This window comes from Rhagoletis pomonella, unplaced genomic scaffold (assembly GCF_013731165.1).
Source record: "Rhagoletis pomonella isolate Grant_MI unplaced genomic scaffold, Rhpom_1.0 Rhpom_scaffold_00002, whole genome shotgun sequence".
NCBI classification, from domain to species: domain Eukaryota; kingdom Metazoa; phylum Arthropoda; class Insecta; order Diptera; family Tephritidae; genus Rhagoletis; species Rhagoletis pomonella.
In genome coordinates this window covers 74,349,151-74,361,137 of record NW_023458556.1, presented here as the reverse complement: position 1 = coordinate 74,361,137, position 11,987 = coordinate 74,349,151, and the positions used below count along the sequence as shown (strand labels likewise).

General features: G+C 35.6%; 1 protein-coding gene across 1 annotated transcript in view; it reads right to left on the bottom strand.

Annotated features, from left to right (window-relative positions):
- Window positions 1–8,030: 8,030 nt before the first annotated feature.
- Window positions 8,031–11,987, bottom strand: part of LOC118734056 — a 23,984-nt gene continuing 20,027 nt past the window's right edge. The window contains exons 4-6 of the mRNA XM_036463750.1: window positions 8,603–8,855; window positions 8,333–8,520; window positions 8,031–8,271 (exon numbers count right to left, since the gene is read on the bottom strand). Coding sequence (XP_036319643.1) covers window positions 8,167–8,271; window positions 8,333–8,520; window positions 8,603–8,855 — 546 coding nt within the window. The 3' untranslated portion in view covers window positions 8,031–8,166. The remainder of the gene's footprint in view (window positions 8,272–8,332; window positions 8,521–8,602; window positions 8,856–11,987) is intronic.

Here is an 11,987-nt window from a genome sequence, read left to right as displayed (position 1 = left end):
TATTTATGGTCCGATTTGCTTAAAATTCGGTACGTAGGTAGCTTTTTGCCTGGATAAGCTTATAGATTCCTGTTTTCCAATTTTCATGCAATTTCGAATATAAATAGCTTTAAGTAACGACCATATCAAGGGGCGAATTCGTCACTAGGCAAGATTTTTTTGCGCCAATCTGAAGCAACGGATACTGTCAAAATATAATTATAATATATAATATATCTTAACTAATATATATTTAGAAAGCCGTTTGTTAGTTTTCGCAAGGCTCGAGAGCGGCTGAACCGATTTTTATGAAACTGCCACCTGCCGCACGTGTCCCAAGGATGGTTTTAGGCTGAAAAAAATCTATATGTAAAGGGGGCGTGGCACTTCCCATACAAACCGAATTTCTCATGCTACATATCTCTGAAAGTGTGCATGGTAGAGTTTTGGAAATTGGTATGGAGATATACGAAATCAATCGCATACCCTTGGAGAAAAATTTTAGCTATTGTAAAAAGGGGTGTGACATCTCCCATACAAACCGATTTTTTCATACTGCTTATCTCTGGAAATTTTTTGGTAGAGTTCTAGAGTTTTGTATGGAGATGTACAAAATAAATCGCATACTCTTGGAGAAAAATTGGAACTATTGGAAAAGGGGGCGTGGCATCTTCCATACAAACCGAATTTTTCTTACTGCCTATCGTTGGAAGTGTTCATGGTAGAGTTCTGGAACTTGGTATGGAGATATACGAAATCAATGGCATACTCATGAAGAAAGAGGGCAGCTGTTGGAAAGCGGGGCGTGGAATCTCCCATATAAATCGAATTTTTATACTGCATATCTCTGAAAGTATTCATGGTACAGGACTGGAAGTTCGTATGGAGATATGTATATAGTTGAAATCATGCCCATACTCATGGAGAAAATTTGGGCTATTTGAAAAGGGGTGTGAGGCCTACAAGAGTACCGACCTTTAGCTATCTTTGAATGAATTTTTTTATTCTTCTGTAGGTGTGTTTGTGAGTGAAATCCTCCTAAATGGTTGTACGGATTTTAACGAAACTTTTTGTGTATTTGAGTAAGTCTCTGGATGGTTAAGTTTCACAATTTAATCCGACAGTTGGGCCTACAGTTGAGTTATTACTAAGAAACTTATTTATGATCCGATTTGGCTAATGTTTTAAATATGTATGCAATACTATTGCAAAAACGTGCTGCCAAATGGGCCGTGAAGGTCAGATTAAATCGACCTGTTGCACCATTGAGTATATCGAACGCTCCTGCGTTGCAATTGGCCCAATGGATGTGATTTTCCAATATTATTATGCGTTCAAACTTTTAATGTATTTCGTCTGAAATAATTATATGTATGTATATTGCATTTCTGTAGAACAATGATTCGCAGCCATTTTGAAATTGCCACCTACTATACTGTAAAGCTTCTAGGACATTCACTATAGAACCGGGTCATTGTTGCCGCCAGGGAGTGAAGAGGAAAAAATTTATTTCGCTTTGCGAATAACCGTGCTATGAAATGCCGCACAACTGGAGAATTTCAAGAACGGATATAACACTTTCCTTAGGTTATTTAAAGCGGCAAAAGACCACCAAACCTTAATCTTAGCATTAGCATTGGGCTAATAGGTTCTGTTATGCATACTTGGCATTGCTTGAGAGTTGTCACATAAGGAATCTGTTAAATGAGCTTCGCGTGTAAGCGGTTACCCAACGCACAGCATTACATACGTAGAAGACTGTTGGTTTTTGATTTCTACGTAAAAATGGTATAGCAGTGCATGCACTCCCAAGTATGAATAACAGAGCCTTTATAGTCCTGTTATGCATACTTACACTGCTATACCACTTTTACGTAAAAATCAAAACCCTACAGAGTTCTACATTTGCTATGCTTTGGGTAACCGCTTACACGCAAACCTCATTTAGGGCCGTTTGCACCATGTCTAGTTAATTCTAACTCCCAGTTAAACATCTTTATCGACGTTATCGACACCCATCATATAACATGTGATCGATAAAGCAGTTAACGTGCTTAACTGAAGGATCTACCTCCAGTTAGCGTTAACTAGACATGGTGCAAACGGCCCTTAACCCTTAATTAGGCGCATGGCGTCAAGGCCATTTGCATTGGAGCGTGCTCGCGCCCTTTCGAGCTTCTTAACTCCCCGCGGGGTACGTAAATAAGTCACTGCCAGAACATCCGCGTGTACGTATGTGTCGCTATCTTTTTGAGTCCTGACCCCATGCGACCACTTTTTGTATCTAAGATTGAAGCCAAAGTTACGCTTTTCTTTCTTAAAGTTAACTATAATAAAGAGCTTTAATATGTATGACAATACACATTTCGTTTTATTTATTTAGTCACGGCTAAGACATCGTCGTGTACATACGTATCGCTACTCGCTTGAGTGCTGAGACCATGCGACTACTAGCGTAATATTTTTTGGGGGAGGTAAGTTTTTAATTTTTTGTTTTAAGTTTAAAGTCGAAAACATGTTTTTTTTTTTTTAAGTTAACGATAATAGTGTACGTTAATACTTTTGATAATACACACTTCGTGTTTTTATTTTGAAAACTCCTTTTTTTACACTTTGATTGTGTGATTTTCTTTATGCGCCTAATTAAGGGTTAACAGATTCTTATGTGACAACTCTCATGCAACGCTAATTATGCATAACTGGGCTATTACGCTCTTCAAATCAGTCGTTGCTGAGACTGCAACGAAGCGACATAAAGGCTCTGTTATGCATACTTAGCATTGCTTGAGAGTTGTCACATAAGTAGGGCTGCCAGACGTCCTGGTTTTCCCGGACATGTCCCGGTTTTAGACTATTTGTCCCGGTGCCCCGGTCCAACCTTAAAATGTCCCGGGTTTCGCTTTAGTGTCCCGGTTTTTTATTTGATTGCAGAAATTTGAATAAAAGTTCAAAAATCACTACAGAAAAAACGCGTTGTAATATTTAGAAAAATGTTATGAATTCACTGGGTTCAGGGTTCGATTCCCATTACAACCAGCATGGAATTTAAATATATTTTTAACTTAATTATGAAAAAGCAATCGGTAATTGCAAATCGCTTCATTTTAATATGGGCGTATTTGAATTGAATATTTCTATACTAAATACTAAAATTTGTATACGTAAATGTATTACGAGTTGGGTTGGTGCTCTTTAATATGCGCACTTTTTTAATTCTAAACTTCTTTCTCTCAGTGCACCGGTTTAATTTGTGAAATAGTCACATTTCGAGATAGTCGAACTTTGCACAAGCAATAGTTGATGATTAGTATAAAACCGCGTAACTGACATTGGCTGCCAAAAATTGGATTTGCTCACACAAGCTCTTGACTCAATCCTTATCCATTCGTCCTAAAACATACTAGCTAGAAAAGCGATTGCTTTATAAAAAAAGAGAACCATTTTGAAATATGAGTGTTTTTACGCCCTAGAAAATAATTTCTACAACTTCACATACGTGGTTTTGCATTTCGCTGATACGCGGCTTTGCATTTTGTTGTTACGCGGTTTTGTACTTTAAACGACGATATGTACCTAAATACGTTCAAAATGGCGTGCACAGAGTTTTACAATGATATTAAGGAAAAGACAGAAGTTTTGAAACAAGTTCACAGCAACGAAAAATATGACTGATATTTTAATGTTATCTTGTACTTAATTTTTTTTCTTTCATGAAACCTAGAGTACTTATCGTCACTAGACACGAATAAAGGCGCGAGCTCAAAAGTTGACGGCGAAAAAAGACGCATAAAAAAATTTCAGCGTCAAAGGCTCTTTTTCGCAAAATATTTTTAAACACCTTTTTTCGCCGTCAAAACACTAGCGCGCCTTTATTCGTGTGTAGTGACGTTATAAGTACAATGCCGTACAAAATTATCGGAGGCTCTTTCATCAGATCACAATTTCTAATCAGATCTTTTTGAAAAATTTTGAAAATGTAGCTTTTGAGCCAATTAATAAAGTGAAAGTCTGAAGTTGCCAGCAAATTTCGTTGATTTATAGCATTTATTTTTTTTGCTGACAGTGTATTCCATATAAAAAGAATTATCGAACATAGTTTGTATGGAAGAAGCTCTCAGTAAAAACAATACCAAAAATCAACTATAATTTTCACTTCACTTTAAAAATTCATTTTAAAAATTTTTATAAAAAGTCTGATTAGAATGTTGCAAATTTGTATGCAAATTTATGGAATTTTCCCGAGTTTAGCACAAAGTTTAACAATTGTATTTATATGTTTTTTATATATTTAGTATAAACTGTATTTTTATAAAGAATAAAAAAAGGTTCATGCCTTGTGAAAAATTCTCTTTGCTTTAGTTGTGAAAAGTGGTTTTGTTTTGTTGGCGTACGTTGTAATGATCTCATGATCTCATGTTTTTATGTTTTTGTTTTTGTCTGTCAGAATAAAATTTCACTACATCCTTTCGCACGTCGAAATGAAAGAGAAGGGAGCGAGAGGCCCTCCCTAAAGTGTCCCGGTTTGGCAACAGAGATATCTGGCCACCATACACATAAGCAATATTTTAAATGAGCTTCGCGCGTAAGCGGTTATTCAACGCACAGCATTACGTAGAAGTCTGTTGGTTTTTCATTTCTACGTAAAAATGGTATAGCAGTGCATGCATAACAGAGCCTATAGGCGGAGCTCTTGTTGGTTATTTTCGTAGGCTACAGTGGTCGCTAATATATGAATGTACGATTAAAAATTACCATAAAAAAATACTTTATTGAGCTGTCAGGATATTAAGAAAATGGTCTTAGATTTACAATGGGAATTGCATTTACCAATTTTATTCTCGGTACCACGCCAACCGCTTGCATTTTATTTTTGTGAATTCACAAAAGCACCGAAGTATACAAATGCAAGATCATATGCACAAGATCCTGAACAGCCTTCATTATTTCAAATGCCTTTACTGAAAAGAAAAGCCTCTTGTGTGACTTCTCCATTAAAGGAGAGGGAGGGTTAAAATGTCAAAAGGCATTGTAATATTTTCCTTTCCTATATATTGCTTTCTTATTTTTATTTCATTCGCTAAGCTTTGAATATAGCTCTCAAGAAAAATCGGAGGAACTTTTTTGATGTTTCGGTAGGGGTAAAATTTGCGAAGCTGTAACGCATATCCCAGCACAAAATTTCGAAGGGCTTAGCATGTGTATTTCAGCATAAAATATTTATTTTCATTAGAAGCACACTGTGTTCGCTTGCCAAATGGTTGCATACATTTAGGCATATGCATAGTAAGAGGAAATGCGCTACAATTGATTATTAGCCGTCATCGATTCGCCATGAGTTAGCAAGTGGTGAAACGAACGAACTCAATGAGGTACAACCAAACTTGCTATCGTCTATCCGTGCTAGCTAACTTTGTTGTTGCTTTCACATGCAAAATTTTTCCTTAAGCGACCGGAACTCAAACATAGCGAGCGAGAAGTGGCGAATCGACGACAGCATGGCATCCTATGACACCCACAATGCACAAGATACTAATTCCTTATTAACAATAGGACAATTATCGGGGAGGCTCAAGAGGCCCCACAACAAACACTACCGAGAAAATTATTCCCGGAAGTTTTCTCGTGAAGTATGTAACCGTGACATATGTAACCGGCTGTTGATGAGCTCGGACTCGTTTTTAAGCAGTATTTCGGTTCATGACCAAAAAAAAGTAAAAATATCAAATCGTTTTCCCAGACACAATATAGCTGCTGTTACCCTCTAAATCCGTTGTCAAAGATGTGACAAAGGAATAGTTTGAGGCCAGCGAAGATTCTGAAAGCGAAAACTAATTAACCAATGATAGTGTACACACATTTTATAAATAAAGGTAGTCAATATATTTAAATAGTAAATTATTGGCTAATATATATATTTTATTAATATAACCTATCTGTAATACAAATTATATCAATTTTACATTTGATAAACAATTTTGAGTAGATAGAGGCAATAAAATATTTTTTGCCGCATAAAACTTGAAAATCTACCTATATGTGGTGTTTCCAAGATATTTTAACGCCCTTGAGTCACAAGTATATACAAGTATATTTTATCAATCATACCGATAATGTCATGTATAAAAAGTATTAAAAATGAAAATGAATAAAAAAAATTAATCAGCAAAATGAATAAAATTAAGTGAAATTAATGTTTAATTTCTAACCTAACCCACATTTGTATGCGTGTAACTGAATCGCCTTTATATATAAAAATATTATCCTAATTTTCGAGCTTGACTCCCTAATCTGATATTAGAAAAAGAGTTTAGCCATGCGAAATTATAATTAAAAATATCTCAGATCAAACCGATAACAATATACTTCTAGAGTGGAATATACCAATTGCATGAACATCCTCTAAATTTATACTAAGAAACATAAAATTTAGTGCCAACACCTTTTTTGGCAAGAGAAAAAGTGTTGGAAAAATCTTTTTGGGCCGCTCTAATGTACATACATACAATAATTATTTTGTAACGAAATACAAATTGTACGAAATTCCAGTACAAATTTGCAGGTTCCAGTACAAATTATACTGACTATTTGTTACTATATACACTTAGCATTTCATATGTTTTAATTTCAAACCGCTCTGCCGCTCGCCGCTTTGCCGCTCATTGCATGTCCTCGGCCTTACACTGTCAAGTAAAACAATTGCCAAAACTCAACGCGATTTTTAACTACTTCAAATTTACCGTTTATTATGCAGAAATTTAAAAGTTTTTTCGAGGGATTTTAATTAAGAAGTTTGCAATTTCGGTGAAACTTTGCCTAATTTTTTTAGTTTTTGCACAAAGTTCGAAATTCGGATTTATATGTTTTTTTTTTTAGACAATGAGCTATACTTTTTTAAGCAAACAAAAGAAAAATAGTCAAAACTGTCGCGACTATATTACGACACTATAAATACTTATTGTATTTTCTGTTTCGTAGTACACAAAAAGAAAGATAAATGAAAAATAAACCATCCAAAAACTGTGATCTACCACACTTTTTTAAGATCTACCACATCTTTCCCAGATTCTACCATACAGAATTTTTTTAGTTCGATCACTGGTGGAACCCAGGTTAAAGTTAATGATGACTCTTAAACTTGTTTTCAACCGAGATTAAACTACATGTATGGCTGGATTTTTTGTAAACGAGCGACAAAAGAACGCTCAACTCGGGTAAAATTTCCTTTTAGCTACTTAAGCAATCCTGTTGGTATCTGGCAAGTAACATGTGATTAGTTTAAAGGGGTATTAAACCCAAAAACCAATAGAAATGAGTTATTAAGTGAGGGATTTGCGTAATACTTATATATAACAATAATAATAGATTGGCGCTTACGGCGACTCCGAACGGCGATTGTATTTTTATGGGAAGCTGTTTTTCATGGCAGAAATACACTCGGAGGTTTTCCATTGCCAGCCGAGGGACGACCGCTGTTAAGAAAAAACCTTTTTCTATTTTTTTGCGATGTTGCTTTGACCAGGGCTTGAACCCAGGTGCTGATAAGTGAAAGCGCGCACTGCTTACCACTACACCACAGCGGCCGACTTATACTTATATATACTTATTTAAAATATAAGTCTTGTATAAACGAAAACAAAAATTTCCCTTTCCACTTTCCCATTAACAATTCACAATAGAGCAGTTTTTTCACTTAGATACCAACACTACCCTTCCGGGGCCGTATTTTTTAACCGACCTGGCTGAACTCGGATAAATAGCCTAGTTTGTGTTGTTGATTTGCAGGTATTTCGTCATTTGAGCGTGTTGTCCTTGCTTGCAGCCGAGATACAAAAGAATGCACCTTATGTAAAGTTTCACAAAAAAATTTGCAAACAGATTAGGAAAATAAAGTTTTTATAAAATTTGCTTTTTAGCGCTTATCTAAATTTTAAGGCAATCATCTAACTCCAGCAAAGCAATTCTTTTTGCCAGTTGCGAGATTTTAAATTATTCCATTAATTTTAGCATGGGATATAATCATTAATCTGTAAAAGTAATTTATTATTGTACAAATTACACAAATAATTATAAGTTGTTATAATAACCAAGCTGTTAGTTAAGTATCACCTAATTTGCTTGTACATATGTGAGAATGTACACACGAGTATGCTTTAATCATTGTACACATAATGCTGCGGTATACAACTCTTAGATTTTATGTTTGGAGCTGAAAAATGCTCCTTCGCCATTGATGGTCCCCTGCTTTTCATGCAAATTGAAGTTGTTAAAGAGCTCATCAAACTCGCTGAATAGCTAAAATAAAACACAATAAAAACTTTCAATTGCACATAAACTGCGATCAATAGTGACTTACTTGTGCAGAAGAGCTCTCGTTGGGCACGTAATAGTCCACTTTGCTGCCGCTCCCTCTGGCCGCTACCGCCGCTGTAGAAACTGATGGCGCTAATGGTGTGTTGACTACGTTGAAATTCTGGTATGATTGTGTCCTAAATGAAGTGCTTTGGCCTTTGTTCAGACTTGGTGTTATGCCCAGGTATTGTGCTAAAAAAACGTTGTGGTGAAGGTTTATTATCTAATGTGGCCAAAATTTATGTAGCTTTAAAAGTATAAAAAACATTTTTACTTTTCTTTTTAGCTTGGAATTTGACTTGATTGAGTTGAGAGTTATGCAATTGCAGCTGTCTGTATGTTGGATAGGCTCTCGTTGATGGAGATGTATCAGTTAATCGTCCGTGTATTTGTGGGTAGAGATAAGTGGTCTCAATTGATGGTGTGTCATAGTGATGATATCTGCCTTCGTCGGGAGTGTAACGACCATCTGAGCTGAGCGCCAATTGAAATACCACTCTTGGGCTTTTACTGTAGTATTGGTACACCTACAGATTTTGAATACAATAAATGAAAAAAGAAATATAAGTTAATACATTCATTGCAGTGGTTTCCGAAAAATAAATCAAGAGTTGGGCAATTTTAGAGCAACTTTCTTTTTATCACATAATAAATGTACGAGTATATACATACTTTGAAATATTGAAACTCATTTCCGAATGACATTTCCCATTTGCACTTAATAATCAGCCCAATTCTAAATATTCCCGGCTAGTTCATTTCTCCCAGAAACCGCTTTTCTCGAGAAAAAAATCCCCCAATTCTAAACTATCGCGGAAAACCGAAATATGGGAATAGAAGTTCGAAAATTCGAAGATGCGAAGTTAGATGTGTTTTTTTTTTAATTCGCTTTTGGCAGTTGAAACCAGAGACCATACGGATTTAAGAAATAAAACTAAATATTGCTCTATAATTATTACTGAACAATGGAAAAGTTGTTTTCGTCTCGCGGGAGGATTATTTTAAGATGTAAATTATTTTCGTCTTATCATAATAATTATATGGGAGTTTTATTTTTTTCGTCTCGCGGGACGTTTACTTCAAGACGGAAATGATTTACGTCTTCTCATAGTAATAATATGGGATTTTTATATTTTTTCGTCTCTCGGGACGTTTATTTTAAGACAAAAATGATTTACGTCTTCTCTTAATAATTATATAGGACTTTTATTGAAATGGAACTCCTTAATTGAGTTCGGAGATTCGACGCGTTAAATATTTAACGCCACGATTGTTCATGTTATCAATTTGTATCGTTCGTTCGAATTTCAAAAATGAGGAGTCAAATTAAATGGCTTTGCTTTTACATAGCTTTGGTTTTTTGAAAAGGGTTGCCAGATGTTAGCAAACCAAATTCCAATAATCTATCTCGGATATATTTGCGTTTAATTTTGTGAAATCGGCAGCACATGTACCGATTCTATTAAGAGAAAACGTGGGACGTAAATCATTGTCGTCTTGAAATAAACTCACGAGAGACGAGAAAAATAAAAATCGCATATAATTATTATGAAATGACGTAAATTATTTCCGTCTTAAAATAAACGTCCCATGAGACGAAAAATAAAAGTCCCACATAATTATTATGAGAAGATGTAAATTATTTCCGCCTTGAAATAAACGTCCCGCAAGATGAAAAAACATAAAAGTCCCACATAATTATTATGAGAAGATGTAAATAATTTTCGTCTTGAAATAAACGTCCCGAGAAACGAGAAAAATAAAAAGGATCATTCTAGCGCCTTTGTCTTGACCTGCGGACTGTTTCGAAGCCACAACCGATAAACTTAAGCGTAGAATACGTTATATTATTAAGATCTTATTCAAGTTAAAAAGGATCAGTCCAGCGCCTTCGTCGTGACCTGGAGGCTGTGTCGGAGCCACAGCCGCTAAACTTAAACGTAGAATTAGGTTAAAAACGGTACATGAAATATTCATTTTGATTGTATTTAATTAAATTTAATAAATCAGTATGGATTGCAAAATATTGCTACTTAGCAGACATTGGCCAAGGGTGCTGTTTTTGTGACTTTAAGCCTACTCACGTTAAAAACGGGGGATGAACGAACATCAGCGCAAAGCGTGCCGTCTTGCAAATACAAGCCACCACAAGTGAACGATGCTTAACCTGTACTCCGAATGATCGTGCACGAAACCAGCAACCGCCGTATTTGATCGACTGCCAAAAGCACGACACTGCTTTTGGACGGTTGCCGAAAGCATGAGAGCCTATGTGAAAGACTGGCGAAGGCAAGATGCCGCAGTTAGCTAACTTGATTTGCTGCAGAAGTCAAATCGCCGCCTTTGGTTTGTTGCTGAAGGCGCGCAGTGATGCCAGACATTCTCTGTTAAAAATCCCACGAAAATGGGGAAAAAATCCCTCAATTACCCACATCTTGAAAATTTATCCCACAAAATTCTCAACGAATTTAAACATACCCATGTTTCAGTAGTAAAGAAGTAAAATTCATATAAAATAATAATAATAGTTTGGCGCTTACACATATCGCTAGCTTAGAAAGAAAAGTTGCTAAGTCCCATTTTAAATATTTTACAGGAGAGGAAAAAATCTTCCTATAGCCATTTTCTTTAACTATTTCGCAAGACTTTGAATCAAACATTTTACGCGTTTAAAGCAAAGCAGAACTCCATAATAATCAAAACGATTTGATATTTATTAAAAGATGTCGTATTATTTTGGCCTTATCGGATTTGTGGTGCTTCTTTTGGAATTAGCAATTTTTCCTTTTATTGCTTATGATGAGGAAAAAATAAAACAAGTACCTTTATAATGTTCGAAACGATGCGTATTCAATTTCTTTAGCCTCCTATGTCAAAATATGAGTTTTCATAAAAAGTGGACTTAGCAACTTTTCACTCTAAGCTAGCGATATGTGCTTTTCCTCCAATTTGTGGCGGTCCCCTTGATGTTGTCACACAAAGGGGAGGCACCTACAGTTTTACGCCGACTCCGAATGGCAAGTGTATTTTTATGAGAAGCTGTTTTTCATGGCAGGAATACACTCGGAGGCTTGCCATTGCCTGCCGAGGGCCGACCGCTGTTAAGAAAAAAACCCCTTTTTCTGCATTTTTTTCACTCATTCAATTTTTCACTTTCATTTTTTTGCTCACTCACTGCTATTTAACATTTCATCAGAAAATTTGTTCCGCTTTTTACATGAAATACCAGTTACAACTGAAAAGATTCTTTCTTACTCAGTGCTTGAATTGGTTAACGTAAGAAAATTTTCGAAATTGGCCTTATACTTTTTAACAATTATATACCACTTCACTCCACATCACATCTTCAGAACGGTTAATTACGTAAGAATGTCGAAAATTCTTGAATGTTGATCAATTATGCAACAATAACTGCGTCAAAAGAAAATCCCTTATTTATATGAAATGTTCATTTTTCCCTTTTAATAATTTTTGATATCCCTCAAAAGAGGGAAATTACCCACTATCTGGCATCACTGAAGGCGCCTTTGACGTGTTGCCGAAATGATGATACTGTAGTTCAAAAACATTCAACGACACTTGCTTGTTTGAAATGAAGCATTGATATCACAGCATGATTCAATAATACAAGGTTCGATAAACTGACAGTTGTCTTTCTC